This window comes from Coturnix japonica, chromosome 3 (genome assembly GCF_054131305.1).
Source record: "Coturnix japonica strain WE chromosome 3, WE-NBRP24, whole genome shotgun sequence".
Classification (NCBI taxonomy): Eukaryota; Metazoa; Chordata; class Aves; order Galliformes; family Phasianidae; genus Coturnix; species Coturnix japonica.
Window position 1 is genome coordinate 33,376,689 of NC_140665.1, and position 23,063 is coordinate 33,399,751.

Here is a 23,063-nt window from a genome sequence, read left to right on the forward strand (position 1 = left end):
ACAAGGATGAGCAGTGCAGGACAGATTGGGCAGCATGGCCAGGCTGTGCAAGGCTTGCTCTGTAGTGCAAAGTTCTTCTGGTCTGCTGAAATATTGTTTCAGTGTCCTACTGTGTGAGCCGATATGGGTGGCTCTCTTTAATGGGGCTGTTGTATAATACACGAGTTACTTATTGCTAATTGCCATCTATTTTGCCATTGTACGTAAATTGTGGGCTATTACCCTGCAGTGAATTGATTCAGGAAAGTAATGCCCTATTTATAGAAAAATACAAGAGATGGTACATCCCAATTTTCTTCACAAAAAGGTTAGCCATTGCTTAATTTTCCTCCTTTGTCTTTAGCTAAGGGAGGGCTTTCAATTACACAAGAGTTGAGAAGAAAAGAAGGTTAATAAAGGCATTTTGGGGGACGCCGAGAACATCTGAAATTATTTTCGTCTTTCTTATTTGGAGACAGTGATGACAACATCCACTTTACGGTCAGAACGCTTCTGTGCCTCACCCAAGCTCCATTTCTGCCGGGAGGCAGGATCTGGTGGCCGCTGCCTCTTTCCACATCACTGCATTTCTTCACGAGTGATTTCCCCTTGTGGCACAGTGACAGGTATTGTATGAAGCCCAGTGGAGCCGTGAGATTGTACCTTGATTTTTTTAACACATTTCCCAACTGTGCCTGCTCTGCCGAGCATTGTTGCTTTCCTGCTACTCGACAGAGCGTGAGCAGTAAGGGCCACACAGCAAAGCACGCAGCCGCCACAGGCAGTTTCATCCACTTCTTCTGACTACAGAAGCTGCAATTACATTGTATTCCCATGTGGTCTGTTGATACAGTTTGTTTCAATACATGTAAATAGCAACCAGCTACCATGGGTATGATGATATCAGGTACTAAAAATACACTGAAATAAATGGCTTTTGGACTTATTGCAGCATACTAGAAAGGAAATTCATCTCCTGAATTAATTTCATTCCTTACAATCGCTGCAAAATTTATAAGAATATAAAAAAAGATCTTTAAACAAAGTCCTCAAAGTGTGAAATCAAAGACAATGTGAACAACAGGGAACTCATCTTCCCTAACCCATGCTGTCCTAGCAGGCTAGGGATCAGAAGCAGGATTTACAAGCTCTAGGCCTGTTTTGTTTCTGTCTGCTGCATGACCTTGTGCAGACCACTGAAATACTCCGAGAGTCCTGCAAAGAATCCAGTGATGTTTTAACAGTTACTCTCCCTTTTTCCTCTTTCCTGACTTCATTGAACTGTTGTGGCTTTTTTTTTTTTCCTTCTATAAAATCTGGTTGGAAAAAAAACAAACCCAAACATAGACTCATCTGAGCTGGAAGGGACCCTGAGCATCAGCCATCTGGTCCAACTTCCCTGCAATGAACAGGGCTACCTACAGCTACATCAGGCAGTTCAGAGCCCCATCCAGCCTGACCTGCTGTATCTTCAAGTACTGGGCATCCACTGCCTCTCTGGGCAACCTTTGCCAGTGCCTCACCATCCTTACTGTAAAAATCTTCTTCCTTATGACAAATCTAAGTCTCCCCTTGTTTGAAATCATTTCCCTTTGTCCTGTCACAACAGACCTGCTAAGAGTCTGTCCCCTTCTTTCTTATAGCTCCCCCATTACTGATAAGCATAATTACAGGAAATATTTCTCACTCTTTACCATTTTTTTAATCTTCTTACATTAAAGGTCTTTATTATACTCTTTCTGCAGCCATTCACCTATAATACACCGCCTTTACCTTTGTACAACCTTGAGAAATTGTTTCCCCTTAATCATTAACTTCTATTTAAAACCTCAGAACTTTGATTAATCATTAGGAATTCTCAGCATATGGCTTTAAAAAAACAACAACAATTCTCTCCTTTCAAATCATCTCTTACCTCCTACCTACTGCAAACATGCTGGAGTGACATTGCTAACTTCTATGATAGATGCTGACATTCTGTCTAGCTGAAGTTTGCTGCTTGGATCCTTAGTGATTCCAATCTTTTGCTCTCTTCTTTCCAGTGCATCCTTTCTACAGTGCACTGAATTGAGCTATCTCAGAAAAGCAATGTGAAAGTCTCCTTGATGCTCCCACAGCCCCAAAGAGCCTCTTTCTGTCACTGAAGAACAATTTGAAAATACAAAACTCAAGGATAACAAAACCAAAATAACATGAATAAAAATGATGCATTTCCTCTTAGGATTTTACTACATTTTCAGCCAGTCTAAGATTCTGAGTGGCCTCAATTGGCCAAACCTCAAGCATTTTATCCTCATCTGTTCTCCTGGTTTGGGTTTGATCATGAAATTCTCTTTGGAGATGCTGTTCACTTACTTAATTTCACAGAATACCTTCTCGGTCTTTTAATACGTTTAGAAATCAGAGTACCCAGAAATGTTCATATATTTTCTTTGGGACACTTTTTATTTTATGTTTTTGCTACAGTATTTAAATTACAAGCTTGGGTGATGGTTTCAAACACAATTATTTACTCCTTTTGCTAAATTTGTTACAAATAGTTATTAGTCCTTCCAGATGATCTCGGTTTTACATTATGGTACAAAATAGGCAAACATATTTTCCTGGGAGGGAAGCATCCCCTTTGGTTATCAAGTGCAATCACACAACAATTTGGACTTCTGACCTACTCCATTCATTTGATATTTCAAGCTTGCCCTTTACCCACAGAAATCCTTAAACAAGTTTCCATTTGGTCAGACTACTTCCCACAGTGTGCCACCAGCACTATGCATTTTCCAAGTATGAAAGCAAAATAGTAGAAAAACATTTTAAAACATGAGCCGTGTCTAGATTGCAAACCTCTGCTGGCATATCAGGGCTGTGGAAAATGCTTCCTAAGTGACCCTGCTTGGAACCAGACTGTGGTACAGCACTGTTATGCTGCTTCACCCTGCTTGGGGTGAGAGTGCTAATTATGCCATCAGAAAGCTCTTTTTGGCCCTGTGCATTGAGAGCCTTGTTGGTTTTGATCTATTGCAAGAACCTGTCTAAAATCATTACACTGAGGGGATAAACTGGAAGATGGGGTTTCTGATAGAGTGCAGCAGGTGGTAAGTGGCCACAGCTTTCACATTTGAAGGTAAACCATCAACCTGACATCCAGTTGTCTTTCAATAAATGAGTTTAACTACTGTCATGTACTGAACTGTTCCCTGAATGTTCCTATTGACTACAAATGGTTTTACAGTGGTCCATTTCCCCTACTGCCAAGCAGAACAACCATCCAGGGAAGGGGAAGAAAAGAGTCAGCAAAAAACTTAAATGCAATGGGTTTTACAATGTACAAAAGTGAAGGAAAAAGCCTCTACTCCTTTCTTCCTACTTATAACAGTCTTAGCTGTTGCTCAGCATTACTTGACCACAAACTCCTCAGATGAGGATAACTGTTCAAATCCCCTTTTAGCTTAGATTTCCCTGACCAAGGTTCTGACCAGTGGGGCCACCCAGGTGGAAGCAATGCCACCAGCAATCAAAAGAGGACAGAATACACAGGACAGCCAACACCGGGCCAACCTGAACGCTTTCTGGATTTCAAACAAAGCACATTTTTTATGCTTGGTCACCACAAGTCTGATAATGTAGTGCAGACCATGCAAACAGTATTGACAACTACGAGGCAAAGCAAGAATTAGTGCCATCATCTTCTCACAAAGGAATGCCAACAGAAATCAGATCCAGACTCAAGCACTTGGTTACAACAGCTCAAAAATGGAGCCTGACAGCCCACGCGTGTGTGCCCCATATGCTCCCCCAGATCCTGAGAGATCTCACAGCAGTGACACCTGGGCAGGAGCTGGGAGGCTGCAGAGATGCTCACACTGCAGCACAAATACAAGGCAGCTGGGCTACAAAGAACACGTGGCCACTTACTCTTCCCCTGGTGTGTGCAGATGAAGTGATGCCCTACCTCTCCATGATCTTCTCATTGGCAGTTCTGCTGATATTAGTGAGACTCTGCGCTGGGAACACAACACAAAGCTGCCATGCCAGAATTCAGACCACAAATTTTCTCTGAACCATTTATCAAAAATTGCTTTGACTTTAAATAGCTTTACCGTTTTAAATAAAATAATTATTTTTAAATAGTTCTAATTAAACGAACCTAGAAGTAGAAGATCTTTGATCTTCATATCTGATATACCTTTGAATAAATAGTTCTATATATACCTCTTGATCTTTTTGGTGAGGAAGTGCACGAAAACTTAAACAGATTTTTAAGCTGAAATCAACAGTTGTTTTTAGAAACAAACTTAATATCCTGAAACACTCAAAGTGAAGTTACAGAAATGCAAAATATATTCTAACTACACAATCACTATAAATATATATTTTAAGTGAATGCATGCTTTTTTAATTACTCTGTGAGCAAATTACCAAAAAAGAAGAAAATCAAGATTTTCTTTAAAATAAAAACTAAATAAATACATAAACCAGGGCTTAAAATAATCAACTGAACCAGCCAGTAACTCTTTAAAATACAAAAGAATCTCTCCCTTTCTCCCCTAGATCAGTCCAGCTTTACAATGCTCTGAGGACAACCAGCAGAAAATACACCAAACTATTGTTCTTAAGCTTCATTCTGAAAACAAACGTTGTCATTAATTGGGGCATTTTAAATTTACAGTTTAATAAAGAGCTGCACACGAAGGTATCAACTAAGCCTCAGCAGTGAGAGCTGGCAAAGAAACCATGTATGCAGTTTGTTTCAGAAAAAAATATGGTTTTAACTTCTGCTTTAAAATCCCGTTAAGTATAACAGAGCATTAGGAACAATCAAGATTGCTAGTAGAGGGACAACTGGCTTGCAGATGCCAGAAAGCATGATTGTTTAATGTTAAAACTCTGAGCGGTGCCTTGAGGATTCCACTTTGTAGTAGCATACAAAATAATCTCGACCTGGAGGTGCTGCATTGTATGTTAGTAAGCTGGAAACCATGGAGCGGAGTGAAGCGGGCCCCCTGAAAACTGCTGTTTCCTGAGGTGCGAAGGACTCGTCTCACACAAGGCCTGCAGCAGGGCCAGGCCAACAGGTTCTGTGCCAGGACAGCTGCTGTGTTTGGACCACAGCACAGACCAAGGGCCTACATTGCCAGTTCTGACCTTCACCGTCACATCAGTATCTCTCTCATACACCACCCAGGAAGGGCTGAGCACAAGGCGATAGAAACAGCCATGAGAAATGACTCTTTTTACTGATTTAAATTAGTTTGTAGTGCTGGTAGAAAAAGAGAGCAGATTTTACAAGTCTCAGAACTGGAGGGCAAATAGATGCAAATGTGCTTTTATCTGCTGGAACAAGTGCCCTGGACTACCCAGAGGCTGTGGATCTGCAGCCTGAGTATCTGGCTGGCAGATCAGTTCCACTGTATGTTAAATACTCACTGGGTGAGAGGCTGCAGCCACGCAGTCCAGCGATCCTGTGAGCTCCTCCAGGGTATAGGGAATCAGACACAAGCCCTAATTGTAGTAACTATTCACAAAGGCAGGGATCATTATTCCCCATTTACCGAGGAGAAACTGAGGCACAAAGTGATTACTGTAAGTCAGTGACGTAGCTGGACAGAAATCCCAGCTAGCCTGACACCTACAGCCAGGTGCTTTAAAATTGGCCAAAGCCAATCTGCTACTAACATGAATAATTTACCAAACATCTTGCTCTTTTTTCTGCATTTAGTGAGACTGATTATTTCGTTCTTATCCTCCTCCTTCTAAAACAGCCCGCACAACACTGGAAGTAAAATTCCAGGAAACACTGTGAAATCTGCCAGCAGATTTATCCTAAGCATGATGTTCCCCATATGCTGTAAGGTGCGGGTCGGCCTGTTATCACTGAATGGGGGCTCCGTGAATGCTGCTGCACTCTTCTCACTCCATGCAAATTACTACATGGCTCACCGGGAGAATTAAAATGGAGAAAAATAGTAAGACTCGGAAGAAAAATAATGTTTTCATAAAACACAGACTTATTGCATGATAGCTGGAGGCAACACCTTTGCACAAACAGCTGTAAATCAGAGCTGTTGTTTAACTAAGCTTTCAGAGATTGCTTACACAATGTGTGGCAATGGGAGAGCATATAGAAGACGGTTCATTTTCTTCTTTCTTCTTCAGTTGCTCAAGCTGTTGAAAAGCTGCTTGTCTAATCTTAAAAGGATTTAGAGAATGACTTGTTATTCTCCCATACCACGCTGCTACGGCTTAAGATGTGAACAGTTCGCCACCTGATTGCTAAAAGGGAATTTTTCTCAATTTCTAAGTAAAAGTGTAAGTACATCATCAAATGCACGTCACCTGCAGGTGGCAAGTGTTACAAAGAACTTGAAATCACAGGTTTTTTTAATAGCCTCCCCAGTTACCAGTGGTGTGCTGTCTCAGTCTATTTCAGCTACGAGAAGGCAATCCAGTGCTTCAGTTCTTCCATACGCTGCAATATCTGGCTATAATAGAAATCCATGTTGGCTGCAAATTCTGTACACACCGGGGATTCCATGTCACCGAAGGTGCAGTACAATGCAGTTCCTCCGATGCTAAGGAAAACGGTTGCTATGCACAGCAGGATCAGCAAAATACAGGAGCCACCAGCTACTTCATCTGTGAGCAGAAGAGAAAGTGAATAAGAGACCAGACAAAGCAACGTGAATGTGTGTGTCATAGTTTTATCAGTATCCTGTCTCATGACATCATGCGACAGACTGGGTGCAGAGGCACAGTGCATAGCGGAGCTGTGTTTCCTGGTTTCTCTAGCAGCCTCACATGAATTCTGACTCTCCAAGAGGAAGATACACTGGGATGTACTGCATTTCCCAGGAGCCTCCATGTGATTTTTGATTCTGGGTGATGGGGGAAGAGCTCTCTGATCTTTTCTGGGAGACAAGCCATGAAGAGCCTGCTGATGAAGACTCAGACTGGCCCTCTTTCCCCCGGTTTTATTTTTGGTTCATTTTCATTAATTACTCTTAGTTATTCTGTATTAATTCACATTCCTTCTAGTAAATCTCTACAGTTGTTTTTCCTTCTTCATTCTCCCCACTCTTTCTCCCAAAGGGAGGGAGGGTGTTGCGTGATTAACTCTCCAAACCGCAACAGTATGAGCAAACCTGAGATTCCTTTCAGAAACCTAAATAATTATGTAGTGCCTTTTCTGCAACCCATGTTCCTGTCCTTGCGGAGTCAATCCACACTGAAGTATAACAGATTTGAATGACAGAATGTTGCACATGGAAATACCTGAAATGAAACAAAAGCTTTGAAAGTAAAACAGATGTAAATGTTCTTCCTTCACTCATACTGCCACTGACTGGTAAGATGAACTGCTTATATTTACTCTCACATTTGACTTTAAGGGTGGAGCCAAAACTTTCAAAGAAGCTGTGAAGGGTTAGTTTATATCACTGTTATCTGTGATAACTCTTTGCAAGACTCTTTATTGAAATGAGGATGCTGCAGCTGTGTTGCTGCACCTTCACTACTTTTCCTTGACAGGCTGTTTTGCATGAACAACACCGGCCTTTTCTGTCAGACTGAAGAGGCTCTAAGAAGATTTCTGAGCATCCTTCACCCATCAGGAGGGGAAAAGGGGGAAAAATTGATGCTTTTTCTTTTTCTTTTCTTCTTCTTTTTCTTTTTTTTTTTTTAATTTGATTTTAAATGATAATAATAAAAATCAGTTTCCCTTCTGAATCACTAAATCCAAGCAAAAACAAAAATAATACTGCAAAAGTTAACTACTGAAATTGTATTTAAAATACAATTTGTTTCTAAGTATTTACAAGAAAAATAAATGTGACAAGCTCCTTTTTGGGCAGCAAATGGATTTTCCTTTTGGTGTGTGAGACTTGTCATGACATGTTAGAATTCTGCTCAGTTTCTCTAGCAGACTGTACTGAAGTATTACAAAACTACTCCAGCACTTCAGAACAGAAATGGGCCTTAGTTAAATGATCCTAGGGCAAAACAGTAAAGTATTGCAAGCTTTTGCAATCTAGAGCTCTCAAAAAAGAAATAAATAATGAAGAAATGAAAGCAAAATACTAAATCTCTGAGCCTGAAATGACTCGAGAGCACTAGAGGGCCTCAGCTATTAAAGACCACTGAAACTTGATAACCTTTTCTCAGTTCAACTTTAAAAAAAGCAAGGTGCAATGTGCAGTGAACATTCATTTAGCTCTTGAGAACCAAAAGTTCAACATCATTTGCACCCTGAGAGCATAAACTATGAGCTAATAGTATTAGAATACCTTGATCAAAAGTGTCTTCCATTTCTTGGAACCGGACTCTTCTCTTTGTTTGCCTTTGCTGGACCTGGGCAACTGTTTTCCCATCCCTGTCATCTCTCTTCTTTAGAATAGACACCAACCCTTCTGCTGGGGCAATCTATCAGGAAAGATTACCAAAAACCATTTGACAGTGATTAGCACAACAGATGTGAGAAATTAAAGCATATGATCTTCTTAACAAAGGCTTTGAGGAATAAATGAGAGAAACAGAAAACAAATGGCTTCTACTCAGCTTTTCTTAAACATCACAGTACTTGTGAAACTCTCTTCCTGAACAAAGCAATTTCACAGCACGAAGGAAAGCTGCAGTATCATTCTGCTGTCCGAAAGGTGACCAAGATGTCAGTGTTTGCTTTTGGTCACTATGAAAGTTAAGCATGCAATGAATACCTAGTATGATCTAAACTATACATCAGCTCCTCATAGTCTCATGTCCTTAAATCATGTGGGTTGGGGCGGTGGGCTCCAGTCAAAACCACTGTCAATAGAGGACAGAAAGAGGTCAAAGACACCACAGCTGCCTTTTCAAAGACATAATCCTGCAGAGCCTATCAAATACTTACTGTGAGATTAATTTTTCAGCATTGTGATTGGTTCCCCAAGGGAAAAAACAGGCTACAGCAGAGGACAAGCAAATAAAAACACTAGGGGAAAAAGAAATCTTTGTGCTTCTGGGTAAGTGTCAGCTTCATATTGTTATAAGCTCTTTGGATAAAGCACCGGTTCAAAAATGCTTCCCAGCAGTGATACATTCAATAAGTCATTAACTGTCCTTTCCTATGTCATTTGATTTAGCTTCAATAGTACACACTTTTCTTCCCACAAAACCATATTAAGATGTTAGATCAAGGAGAAGTTCATAATATCCTAACGGTTATAGGAAGAAAAATAGGAGGAATATTAGAATAAAAATGCATAATGGAGAATTAAGAATGCTGTAATTAACTGGCGCTGTGAAGGTCCTCAGCCAAATGAATTAGTACTGAATACCCTGTGTGTTTGACTCTCCACAACGGTTACTATTTTCCTCAGCAAAACTTCCATCGGTTAAAAATATAAACCAAACCACCTTTCTCTGTAAAACTGTGTCCAGAAAGTAATTTTTTCCTAATTACATATCAGAAAATGTTTTCCCTTGTTATGGCAAATATGCCACACAGCTGGATCCTTACAAACAAAAGTACCAGCCAATTTTCTGAAGTCCAAGAGAAGAGAAACAGAAAAGGAAACACTTTGAGTTGAAACAGCAAAGCAAGGGACAATAATAATACAAAGGTATCCACTATAGGTACAGAACGATACACATTGCATTTAACTATCCCATTTTTCTTCCATTTCTGCCAAACATGGATACAATTATACAAAAGACAAGGTCTTCAACAAGCAGATCCTGGGTGAGCAGTATAAAGGAACGTCTGAGTTTATAGACACTGAAAGTGGACGCAACTGTACTTGGAGGATACATTACCTGGGTGCGTTATACCAAAACCAAAGCTAAAATTGCCATGGTAGCAGTTTATGTTGGCTGTGAAGCAGATGCCAATAGGGAGTCACCTGATGAAACCCTGCAACTGGGCTTCCAGGATCTTGTGCCAGACATACTAACATGCTGCCAGACTGCGCTTTAGCAAACTGAAAGGGTTCAAGAACATGCTGATATTTCACAGGTGTAACAAGCTATACGCTCATGTTAGCATTCAGTTAAACTAAGCATAGGCCTCACTGCTTGTGTGCTTCACAATTCTGTTTTAAAGCAGCTACCATTTTTCTTTCATTACCAAGCATGCCCCTTGAATGAGAATGCACATTGTTTAAAGTTGTTACAAATACAATAGCTTAAGTAAAGAAGAAAATCTACTGACAAGACAGAGGCTTGACACAAGTATTACCTAAGCGTTATCTAAGACATAAATACTACCTAAGAAACACAAACAGAAGCAAATCCTATTCCTTAGTCCTATAGTCGCCACGTTCTTTCTTTTGTCTTAAAATCTTTCTTTTCTGAAAAGAAACCTTAGCCATCAAATTTGAGCAGTCCCTTTTAAAACCTATTTTGTATCTCAGTGACTACCTTTGCCTCATTCAAAAGTGATCTGTATACTTTTGTGCTACAACTAAGAAAACATGCCACATCTGCAAATGAGTTTGCAACTCTTCTATGTAGCAGACATGACCCAAAACCTCATAGTGAAGGAGACAACTTTCCAGACAGAACCATAGTTGCAGAGAACTGACTGACTAACCATCCCATAATCTAAGCAAATTAGGAGACCATGCAATTATAAGAGTTGTAGAGAATCACAGAATCACAGAATAAGAACAAGATAAACAAATGCCTTCATAACTTACAGTCCTAAACTTTCTTATGTAATGCATAAATGCGTGCTACCATCAGAGAGATGGTGTGCTGAGCACAAACGGAGAGCACAATCTAATAGGCATTACCCTGGCTGTGTCATTTGGCATTTACGTGGTAAACCCTCACTTTTGCTTTTGACTGTCTATGTATAAGCTTGAGTGGTTTATTTAATTAAACAATGCAAGGAAGTACTTATAAAGTAGTGAAAGTATGAAAAGAAATAGTTTAAATCAGTGTGTGGAAGACTGGTATGTGGTACCAATGAAGCAGCAGTAACAGCCTGCACGCTTCTCACCACAAGAAGTGAACTGGGTTGAAGCTTCTACTGTTGATGTTAAATTAGCTTTGCAGAGCTGCCATGAAAATTCATCAGGTCAGCTGGAAAATAAATACTAATGCTTCCATGTTGTGACAAGGAAGGGGGATTGTGGAGAAGTGCATTAATTTGACTCATTTATTTAGGAGGGCAAGATGACATTATGTCCTTCAAAAGAGTGGATTATTTTAAGCTTCTGTGTATGGCACTGCTTTTATAAAGAGGATCAGTGGCTCCTCCTGAGCTACCCACACAGCAGGCTAGCTGTTGCCAGATATGCCTGCTCACGAGTGGTTCTGATAGCACCTGGGAACTTCACCTGGGTGCAGTGGGGTGTTTTTACTCCTGTCCTAAGAGTAGGTGCAGCAGTCCATTCTGCACGCTTCGTTGTGTTTGTTGGTTCCTGCTAGTTCTTGTGTGACTGAGTCACTGGCTCTGTCTCCTCCAGGCTGAAGAGCAGAGGACTAGGTCTTATGTGATTACCTGGAAATGTGTCCCAGCGATTACAGTTATGTAAAAGGCTTGCTACAATGAAGCTCACTTCTGCTGCCAGCACACATAAATGTTTCGGCATTTACTTCTAAGTGTAAAAGACCTAATTGATACAGCACAGTTTCTCTACACTAAACATCTTCTTTTAAAAACAGTAAGTGAGGGCTTTTGATTTTGCAATACAATCATTATGGTAATGCTACTCTCCTGACCCAGAAAGAGCCATAGATCACACTTTGAAGGCTCTCTTTGATGAGAACATCTTTACATGATATGCAGTTCATACCTACACTATTTCATTTGCCTTTCACTAGACATGGCACCCAGATTTTCCTTTTGTTCTACAAAACTACAAAGCTATGCCTCCTACTCAGGGACGGCTTATTCTTAAAATGCGAATACAAATACAAGCATATGGAGTTCTTAACAAAACCATGTTTACAGCTTTCTTTCTACCACATTCTCAACTGCAGCTGAAAACTGTGTAAAGACCACATTTTATTCTTCTTATTTTTAGTCATTAAAATATCATTACTGTATTTAAGAGTGTCACGTGAAAATAGCGCCCATCTCACTACAAATAAAATCTCAATTATAATTATAATTTATAAAAAATGACAATAAAATATCTTTTCTTGCACCTTTCATCTAGAAAGAGTTCAAAGCAGCAGACAAATGGATTACTTTAGAACCATCTCTTGCTAATTAAATGGCCATCAAAAGCAGAAGAACAGAGATATAGCAACCATACAAGACTAGAAGGATTCTATGTTGGTGTTTGAGGTAGGAGGAATTTAAGAAGCCTGAAATTATTATTTAAATTTGAATTTAATGAGGGAAGTGTGGTTAATACAGCTAACCACAAGTCAAGCCTGTTCTTGGCTTGAACCACAAAAGGAAAGATGCAGGCCTGCGCCAGGCGGTGCTGTGGGCTGTTCTGTGCAGCATAAAAGAGCGACAGGTAACAGACACTACTGAAACATGGATTTTTTCTTCAGGAATGACAGCAAGCAAACTCAAAACTAAAGGACCTGAGCCATACGACAGGACAAGGGATCTCAACAAAGCACTGTCTGCACACTTCGTGCAGGTAGGTGGAGGCTTCATTCCTGCACCCAAATCAGCTGCCAATCAGTACATATTGAGTAGATTTTGAAATCTTTGTATACAAAAAGTGCAATCCAAAGCTACTACTTTATGCTGTGGTAAGTAGTCTCAATACTTTCGCTTTCTGAAACAAATTTCAAATGATAATTTGCCATAAAGAAAGAAAAACAATTTTTTCTCATTTCCCTAATAATCTCACAGCTATAAAGCTTTATTTCATACAGGAGAACACACCTTACATTACTGAGGTGACAATTTGTGTAACTGCTGGTGTGCCATTTCATCAAATACTTCTCAACTCTGTCACTGCCAACTGTTGATACACTCTGAAGCTCTTCACTAGGTGTATGAAGGCACTTTCTATACAGCTTCAGTGATTTTCCATCATTTGCACACAAATTTGCATGAATAGTATTAGTAAAGAAAAACCTAGTACAACTGACTGTAAAATATGTAAAAAATGATTTCAGTTTTCAAGTTATTTAAAGCCAGAGAAAAAAATTCAGCAGATTTTCAGTCTTTAATTAATTATTGCAAATCGTAGCCTAAAAGCAAGGGACATAAAGGATCTGAATTACAGAACTCTGTCAGACAACTGTGCTCAATATGGACTCAAAAAAATCCCTTCTGACACAAGTACTTATCCTTCCCCATTTACAATAAATTGATATTACACCCCCATTGAGTAATACTGGTCCTACCACATGATTTTTGTACCCAGTTTATTTCAAAACAGTCTTTACCTCTGCTCTGCATTCTGACTTATTTGTGACAATTTTGTAACTATTTGCTCCAGGAAAAGTTTTATCATAGTCACACTGACTGACCTTTATAAAGTCGTTATTCTGGTACCCCTCATGTAAGGTTTGTTGCTATGCTTGCATGTATCTACACAACGCATTTGTAGTACTTCTTCCACAATTATTGTAAGAAAACACTGTAAAATCATTAGGTGGCCACAGCCAGAACAGTGCAACTTCAAAGGCTGACAATGATAACAAGAAAGGGAAAAAAAAAATGTTATGGTTGGATGCAAAGATCAATCTGCTTGTCAAAACATCAGTAGAATCTTATTTTAGTGCTAAAACAAAGTCAGTGTGAGTAAATGGGGGTCATTCCTCAGAGGTGCCACGCGGTCAGTTCCTGGTGCCTTCTGAGGAAGTTGCAGGTGAACACCAAGTCTGAGATGCATCCCCTGAGGGTAATGACTGGTAATAAGATTAACTGGGAAAACAAAATATAAATGTATAATGAAACAATACAGGTTACACACCCGTGTACACCCAGCAATTTCAGATGTTGTAAAACAAGCCCAGGTGTTGCATATTACAAGTTTTAATTGGTGTCAAAATGAACACATCTTTGCTTCTCCCTTATTTAATCCCCCACAGCCCTACACAGTTCAGGTCTCTTGCTAAGACTAGCAAAGACTCCCACCAGTGACAGCCAACATTATGCACTACATACAAAATAATAATAATTTAAAAAAACAATGCTATGGAAAGACTCAAGGTTCTTTTTGCCTCTCTAGAGGCCCAGTTCTGCTGTCAGAGTACTGGCAGTACTAGCAGTCGGACAGTGAACTAGAAATGACACTGGATTCTCTGTAAAGCACTGTCGTCATTGGCCACTGGCCCAGTCAATACAAGCATCACTATTCTAACATTATCAATATGCTCCTTCCTATGCAATCCTTTAAAATGCAAATGGCTTAAGCATAGCAACTTAAAAATAGCAGCTATAGGGTTAATTTATGATTTTTCTACATAAAACAATTATCTCCTTGGAAATCAGTGGATTAAGCCAGTGGATCCAGTGCAAAGTTTAATTACCTATATGAACATATATGTGGGATCCCACATGTATGTGCTGTAAAGAGCTCATGTTTAGCTACCACTGAATCCAAAACAGCTGAAGTAAAACCAGCTTTGTGTACAGGGCCTTCAGTCCCAGTATGTGACATGCTCCCTGACATCCCACAGAACGACAAGGTGTCTTAGGGGTGATCAGGATGCCTGAAGTTGCAAGGGAGAAAAGAAGCTGCTTAGGTGGGGAAAAAAAACCAAAACACTGACACAAAATGCTTTGTCTCCAGCTATGGAGATTTTGCCAAAGATGTAATAACATCAGCGTGCATCTCCAGTACTTAGTTCCCCACTTGGGTGCAGTCTGTGTGCATTTATGGGTTCTTGATCTACATGTATTAGCTTCTGATCTGTAGAAAAGTACTATTACTTTTTATTGCCAAGGGATGTTACACTGTCAAATTCATCAAAAATAGAGAGGAACCAAGAAGACATCTTCTTCTGTCTTTCCCCTCCAGCGACTAAAATCACATAATTTCATAATAATCCCATTTTTACATTTAAAGGAAAGCTTTTACATTCCAATATTTGAAAATGCAACAAAACCAGAAGATAAAGTGAAGAAGGAACCACACAATCTCTGACCAAGTCATACAGCAATAAAATTTAATATATAATATATATTTCCAGAAAAGCACTTCAGCTTATGAAGCACTCATCCTTGTTGTGGCCTATGATGGGTTCAGGTTTAGAAGTTCTTCCTTAAGTCTGGTTGAACAATAAAACTGCCTAAGCCTGGCAAACCTGGAAGTCCATGCATTTATAGAGCTTATTACATACGCAGCTTTTCTCACCTTCAGTCAGTAGGAGTGGAAAAGTAAATTTTGTTCTTCGAATAGACAAAATCCATATTATAAACAAAGGTATTCTGTAGACCTCTTAAATAAAACCATAATTTAACAGGGACTGTCAACCCCTCTCCTAACAATTTATGTTAAAAATTTAAAAACAATAAAGAGTTGGCACTAATAAGTAAAAATCAATGTGATTTTTTGATGCATGGAGCAGCACTTGCCAAGAAGGACACAAACAGATAAAAGGGAACTTTTTACCTGAGTTAACTCAGAACAAGTAAATGCATACAGGCTTCAGAATAAAAAGATTAGAGATATTGGGCATATTTTGAAGTTGAGAATAACTAAAATATTTTAACTGAGATAACATGGAGGGTTTTAGAGGATTCAGAGTATTTACCTCAGCAATCTCTATCCTTCTTGCAAGTTCATCAAGAGAAGAAAAGCTGTCATCTAGTGATAAAGCTTCCAGTGAGCTGTAAGATGCTCGTTCAGGTGAAATATCTGGGACAGTGTCAAATTCTTCTTGATTTGCTAAGTTTGCAAACGATTCTCCAGAGTCTATTACGTTGCCATTTAAAAATCTGAGATATTCATCTTCTCGTTCCTCACTTTTTACCTTCTCCTCCTGTCCTGCTGTTCTCTGCATTTCCTTGCATACTCGTGAACGGGCAGTACTCTCATGTTCAGATACTTTACTACTTTCAGAGCATGCATTTGAAGCAGTTCTGTCCTGGGGAGATTTTTCATCATCATCATCAGGCTGTTTCTGCTGCTGGTTTAAATCATTATTTCCAAGCTGGGCACTAGTGATTTCTGAAGAGCTGGCAACAAGTCTTGATCTGAGACGATTTTTATCAGCTTGTACATCTTTATCAGTGGAAACCAAATCAGCAGGCATATAATCAGCATCTGCTAAAACCAAGGCATCTACCATTGGCCCGGGAGAGAATTTCACTCCGGGTTCCCCAGCTGTCTCTTCTATTTTTTCCGCATCCTTAGAGATCTGCCTTTCTCTCAGCAGCAAACTGTTATCTTTGCCAGCATCCCCTGATGATAAACAGCCTGGAGAAGGCCTGCCCACCGTCCCTGTGGACTGGGTGTGTGGCTCCAGCGCTGATTCTGCACTGTGGTGCTGCTCCTCCATGTGGTCCCTTCCTGCAGCTACCGAAAGGCTCCCTGCCTCCTGCTCCTCAGTTTGCTTTACACTGCTAGGATGGGTGCTCGGCTGTTGATCTTCTTTCTTGGGTCGGATGCCAGGACAAGTTTCAGTACCTAAGTGCGACAGGAAAACAGTTGCAGTGTTTTTAAATGATTCAAAGCATCAGCAGAGAGGAGAAAGAGTATACTGTGATTTGATAACATTGTAATCTAATCCTTAAGATGTGCTCCCATAAAGGGCAGGTCATTGCGCTCCAGGCAAATAAAAGTTTTGTAGTCTAAAAAGCTGACTCACGATTAAAGTGTTCATGTGCATTCTTACAGGCTGAGCATATGCCCAAGTGTCCACCTGTAAAGAGAGAGAGTCACTCCCATGCTTTCAGAAGAACATGTATTCAAGTGACTTTCCAAGTAACTAGATTCCTTCTAAAGCATATTTTAGTGAGCACACATCATGGAGGCCCGAAGCACAGATAAATGCACTTAAAAACTACTGAAAGCTGTATTTTGATGCCGATGTATCTACCATGCAGGAAGATCTCAGTAGTATTTTAAGAAAGCTGAAATGATGGTAATTTAATATATTTTAAATTACATTATTTTAAGTGGGTAACTAGCTCCTTTGATCAATCATAAATTAAAAATCCAGTTATAATATTTTATGTAACACTGTGTAACAAGTCACTTCTTGGATGTTAGTTTACATATTAAAAATGGGATTCAGCCTATTTATGAGTTCATATTTACAAAACAAATAGAAATTCATTTCTCTTATGTGGAATTTCAGAGAGAGCTGAAAGGAATTCTACATAGCTTGTGATTCACATACCATTGATATGATCTGCTAATGAAGGAATAGATGGTTGGCCTGAGTTGTGAATGAAATTAGTAGACATCAGCCATTATAAGAATCCCAAAGTCAAATCTTGCCCTTAAAAATCATGAAGACTCTAACAAAAATGACCTTTTTTCCCCATCCTTTAATAAAATCTAAGTTAAGACTATGTTGTAGCAGGCTTACTGTTATATTAACAGTAATAGCTCCAAACAAAAAATTCCCACTTCTAGAAAATGCCTGTTTGCTTTTTTTTTTTTTTTTTTTTTTTTTTTTTTTTGGGTCACATCCGAAAGCAGAAAGGTCTCATGAATAGATTAACAAAGAGATCAAACACTGCCCTCATTAACAGAGTGTGTTCTGACAGTGACTGAAGATCTCAAGGATAACCGTTCCCTCCCTCACCTGTTAAAACATCGCTTTAAATCTGAGCGCTTGCCTTCACTTTTTACATGAAACAAGGTCACATTCTTTTGTCTTAAGAAATGTTCACATTAATTCATTTTATTGACCAACTTTATTAAATTCCATGCTATCCCCATTTTCAAAGACAATGAAGTACAAGGCAGTATAAAAAAGACAGGCTGGGGAATTAAAAAAAAAGAATATTCAGCCATCTCAGAATGCAGACAAAAGTCAGAACAAAATTAACACCTGGAGAGGTATTGAGAACCTGGCTTATAAATGAAGAAATGGCTATGAGACAGGGACTTCTTGAAAAATAGGCACAGATGAATAGATAGCCCAAAGGACTCGTAATAGGATACTGAGCCTCTCACGTATAGGTCATGAGGTCGAACATAGCCTGGATTACTGGGACAAGGTTTTGTTACCATCTGTCAATTTTTCCCAGTGAATACATCCATGATACAACAGGCATCTTTGTTGGCAGCACCAATTGTAACATCAAAGATTAAATGTGGTCAGAAATTAGATTGAACTCTTCAGTGTGAAAGATGGTCCTTGAGCTCTACAGGCTTCTGTTCCTAAGAAAGTAATAAATGATTCCAGCATTGCTATCTGCCTACAGAGGGGTACAAGAATGTCATTAAACTCATCATTTCTTTAGAGAATGCTTCATGATTACCTTTAGTGAACACCAAGGTCATTAAGGTTTTCAGTTAGAAACAAAATAAATTGATGAATATAGTATGAATCAATTCTCATCCTCTAAAATATACACATAGCTTTAATGGTTCAGTCTCTCTGCTGGTAGAATCAAAGATAAAATCTTCTGGAGGAGAAAATGCAATAGTATATGAATTCATATGAAGGACAGCCTTCAAACCACTTGTGTGTATCCTTTTCCTGTCACACTGTAAATCAGTGTTAACTAGCAGTATTTTAATCAGTATTTTAACTAGCAGTCCAGTAGTTCCCCTTCATATTGGCAGATACATTTCTGTCTAGAAAGTAGGAAAACAAAAAACAAAACAAAAACAAAAAAAATAAAACCAAGATTCATTCTGATGTAGAAAGAAAGACCACAAAAACAGATCATAAGCATTTTAAGTTTGCAATGAGAAGAGGCCGTGTACTTGGACCAATGCTGAAGAGGCTAGTTTAAATATTATAAGCTGTACAGTTGTAGTAGCATAGGATTCTGCTGGAGTTCAGACAAAATATGAATTATGAAATGCAAATACTGCTTCTAGTCCTTATCACTGGAGCACTGTATAACTGAGCCACCGTTTGGCTATTTTTTTGTGCAGCACTCAATGATAGTTACAGATCCAGAGTTACAGATCATCTCTCTTCATTTTCTGCACTAAGTTTGTGCTGGTATCCTCCTCACACAAATCCTAACTGTGACAAAAGCTGCATGCTGCTGACATATGGACACTGTGAGGGGCAGCATGACCACAGCTTTTATTAAAACTTCCTTAACAAATCAAGAGATCTGCCAGTGTCAGGAGTCATTGCCTCCTCAAGAACATACTAACCTTGTGAAAGGCATCTCTTGTAAATCCTGCACATAAGGTTTTGATGATGTTCTGAAAACACTTACAAAAGAAATCCATTTATACCATCAATTAACTACACATTAATTTTAATGTGCCTAGATGCTGTCATTCGACATTGAAACAAAATGGTACTTAACTCACAAGTTTCAAAAGTTCTGAATTTTTGCTGTCCAGAAAGCTGCTGTTCCCAGTTGGAACAAAAACAATGACCAAATTCAAGTGTCCAATGTTTTTCCATGTTCTTTTAACCATCCAAAACTAAAAAAGAATCCAGTCCTTTCAAACTGCTTTCTGAGTTGTAGAGCATGTTTGTTCTGTATTTTGTTTTTAGTTTGGTTACATGAACAAAGAGAGAGAAGGGGCAATATAGTGGTCATGATAAAAGAGGATGAAGATTAAGAGAATCCATGTATTTAGAGAATTGTCATTCTATATTTTCATTAACTCCAAGTTCTTCAGAACTTTCTGGATGATATGCACTTGTAGAAAAGTTTATGCTGAAAGGGGCCTCTGGATGTGTCATCTTGGTCAACTCTCATCTTGTGAGAAGTTACAGCTGTTTTTGAGGAAACATCCTCAGTTTAGGCCATTGTTGGCAACTTGAATACAGCATAAAAGGAACATTTTAAGCTGAGAGTGAAGACGAAGTGCAGCATAGTAGTCAAACAATTCTCTTTCTGTCTCCACTGTAACAGTTTAATAATTTTCAGTGATTCCAACACATCACTCAAATAAAGCAGCTGCTGCCCCAAGGCAGGAGGAGGAAAGTGAAACTGACATAAAAGCATTTAAAGAAAAGAATTAGCTGAAGTCTAGCTTACTCTTCTAGGCTCCCAAAAAGCTCCTTAATTTTCTGTTCTTTTTTACAGAAATACATGGCTAATAATCAGTATATCATGCCGAAATAAAAAGATTTACTAACACTTTTAAATACATCAAGTGGCCACAATTCAGAATGTTTATCATCATTTATTTATCCTATCTCTAGTTTTACACAAATTTTAGCTTAGGGAGGCTGCTATAAATGCATACTCACCTACAAAAACCTTTTCTCATAGAGACTAGAATATCTTACTACACTTCTGAATATCAATGACTAATTAAAAGTGCATAGTATGTCCATTTTGTGCAATTGTTGTGAAAAAAAAAATGCAAAAAATGGATCAGTCTGTAGTAATCTAAAAGTAGCTTCAAATGAAATAGCTTCACTGTATTTATACCAATACATCATTACAAGAGAATATTTCAAACAAACGCATGGACATACAGTCACACATACCTGATTTGAAAGCAGCTTCTCTTTCCTTTAAATTCTCTGATCCAGTTAACTTGAGCAAACAACCGCTTTCTGATGTATTATCTGCAACTACTGGCTGTAAAATATGATGATATTTCCTGTCATTTTGGGGCTCAAGCAGGAATACTGTGACTTTTTGAAACATTCATGCTTCAAGCAGTTTCTATACTAAGCTGGAAAAACTACAATAAGATTAAAAATACATTTATTAGCAACCTTCGGCAAAGCAGAAGTTACAGAAATGGCTGCTTACCTTATTTTCGGGTGCCCGTGGCCTGCGGCAATGAAGAAAAAAAGGCATAAATTACACTACTCAACAACAGCATTCTTCATAACAAATGTCATTGAAATCAGCAGCGTGCAGTGACAAGACAAGGGGTAACAGGCAAAAATGGCAACACAGGAAGTTCCATACAAATATGAGGAAGAACTTCTTTACTGTTCGCAGACAAAACCAAGCTGGGAGGAAGTGTTGATCTGCCTGAGGGGAGAAAGGCACTACAGAGGGACCTGGATAGACTGGATAGATGGGCCAAGGTTAATGGCATGAGTTTCAGTAGGGCCAAACGTTGGATCCTGCCTTTTGGTCACAACAACCCCAGACAGCCCTACAGGCTTGGGGAGGTGTGGCTGGACAGCTGCCTGATGGAAAGGGACCTTGGTGCACTGATGGACAATCGGCTGAATATGAGCCAAGAAGACCAATGGAATCCTGGCATTGGTGAGGCCTCACCTCTAGTACTGTGTTCAGTTTTGGGCACCTCCATACAGAAGGGACATTGAGGTGCTGAAGCAGGTCCAGAGAAGGGCAGCAAGGCTTGTGAAGGGCTTGGAAAATCAGCCCTGTGAGGAGACACTGAAGGAACTGGGGCTGTTTAGTCTGGGGAAAAGGAGACTGAAGGGAGACCTTATACCTTCCAGTATCTGAAAGGTGCTTACAGCGAGAATGGGGTTGTTCTCTTCTCACTGGTGACAGGACAAGGGAAAATGGCCTGAAGTTGCACCATGGTAAGTTTAGGTTGGATATAATGAAAACCTTCTTCACAGAAAGGGTTATGAAGCACTGGAATAGGCTCCCCAGGGTGGTGGTTGAGTCACCATCCCTGGATGTGTTTAAAAACCATTTGGATATGGTGCTCAGGGACATGATTTAGCAGAAGGTTGTTAGTTAGGGTACTATGGTTAGGTCGTGATTGGACTCAATGATCTTTAAGGTCTTTTCCAACCTGATCAGTTCTAAGATTCTGTGTTTCTATACTGTGAGGGTGCACTGGACCAGGCTGAGAGGTCCCTCCCAACCCTTACAGTTCTATGATACTGTGATCTAAATTCCTTTTAAAGTCTATGCTAAAAGAGAACATTGCCAACTTAAAAAATATAAGGGCGCAATATCTACTATTATAAAAACAATGATTGCTAGAGCAGATGTTGAGGAAAGAAAAAAACTGCCACCTCCTCTCCCTTATTTCTCTCTCCCTGTGTTGTTTACATTGGGACATATTTCCTGGGTATTTAATGATATAGGAGGTCCCATTGGTTCCACTGGGATTCACAGATGAGTCAGCATTGTTAGCGTGGACTTTGGAAACCATGTAAACATTCATGCACAGCATGTAAATTACTTTCATTTACAAAAACAAAAAGCTCATATATTTTCCAAGACCCTGGATTAAAGTATCATTTTAATTTCAAAATAAATACAGCTTAATATGTAGAAAACAGATATGAAACAAGAAAAGCAAATAGGCTTTTGCCTGGAGAGCTTGGAAAAGTGATAATAGTAAATATGGAGAACTAATGGCAAATGAACACAGTCCTCAATTTTTTCTCAAGTTTCAGGCTTCCTCAGGACTAGGAACAGATAAATGATACATAAATGAATTTTTGTATTTAAAAGTGAGGCTGCTTGGAAAAATTATGAGGAGAAAGCTGAGTAATGTTTAACAAGGCAACAATTCATTGCCCAGGGAGGTGCTGCAAGTTGCAGCACATAAATCATAATAGTCTTGTATCCTAATATTTGTGTGAGCTTGCAAGGTCACGCATAATGAAATGTAGGTTGAGGAACCCTGCAGGCACTCAGAGTAACCATGCAGAAGCAACAGTCATGGCAGTAAACCTGCTGTGCTAGAGTTGCCTCTTCCTCTTGTGGAAATGCAGGCTTATGCTTTCTGCAAACTCCTTCCCAAACAACTTCAGCCTGGGTTCTGATGGTCAGCCTGGGTGTCTTCTAACTTCTGTATTATCACTCAGGAAACATATGTGGAAGATAAACCATACTCTAAGAGCAACAGGAGTATTCTGGCTTCTGTTGTATCCGGACTGACTAAGCCCATGCAAATATATTTGAAGAAGTTCTCTCTCCCCATTTGACTGAGAGTGCCTTTTGGCTGATCAGTTCTCAGAGGTAGTTAGTATCATTTTTTTCTGTCTGTCCTTTAAACTCAAGATCTAGCAGGTAGGGCATTCACCAATGGAATATCAGATCTTCCCCTGGGTCAGTTGCACCCATGGAAGTTTGCTTTATTGTGATAAAACAGCTCAGATGGCTGCTGAATTGGGCAAGGAAGGCATAA

At 39.3% G+C, this 23,063-nt stretch overlaps 1 protein-coding gene and 1 long non-coding RNA gene across 7 annotated transcripts in view; one reads left to right on the forward strand and one right to left on the reverse strand.

Annotated features, from left to right (window-relative positions):
• The window catches only part of LOC107311245 (uncharacterized), a 29,355-nt gene extending 15,926 nt beyond the window's left edge, over positions 1–13,429 (forward strand). The window contains exons 3-5 of the long non-coding RNA XR_014944718.1: positions 455–605; positions 12,117–12,247; positions 12,463–13,429. This is a non-coding gene — a long non-coding RNA (uncharacterized LOC107311245). The remainder of the gene's footprint in view (positions 1–454; positions 606–12,116; positions 12,248–12,462) is intronic.
• CNST (consortin, connexin sorting protein) overlaps positions 2,398–23,063 on the reverse strand; it is a 45,639-nt gene continuing 24,973 nt past the window's right edge. For 3 of the 6 annotated variants that reach the window (XM_015857594.3, XM_015857593.3, XM_085543315.1), the window contains 5 exons: positions 20,741–20,762; positions 20,470–20,563; positions 15,631–16,505; positions 8,259–8,394; positions 2,398–6,612 (listed from right to left, as the gene is read on the reverse strand). In XM_015857594.3, the coding sequence (XP_015713080.2) occupies positions 6,407–6,612; positions 8,259–8,394; positions 15,631–16,505; positions 20,470–20,563; positions 20,741–20,762 (1,333 nt within the window). In that variant the 3' untranslated portion in view covers positions 2,398–6,406. The other 3 variants (XM_085543318.1, XM_085543316.1, XM_085543317.1) reach the window with 3 other exon arrangements.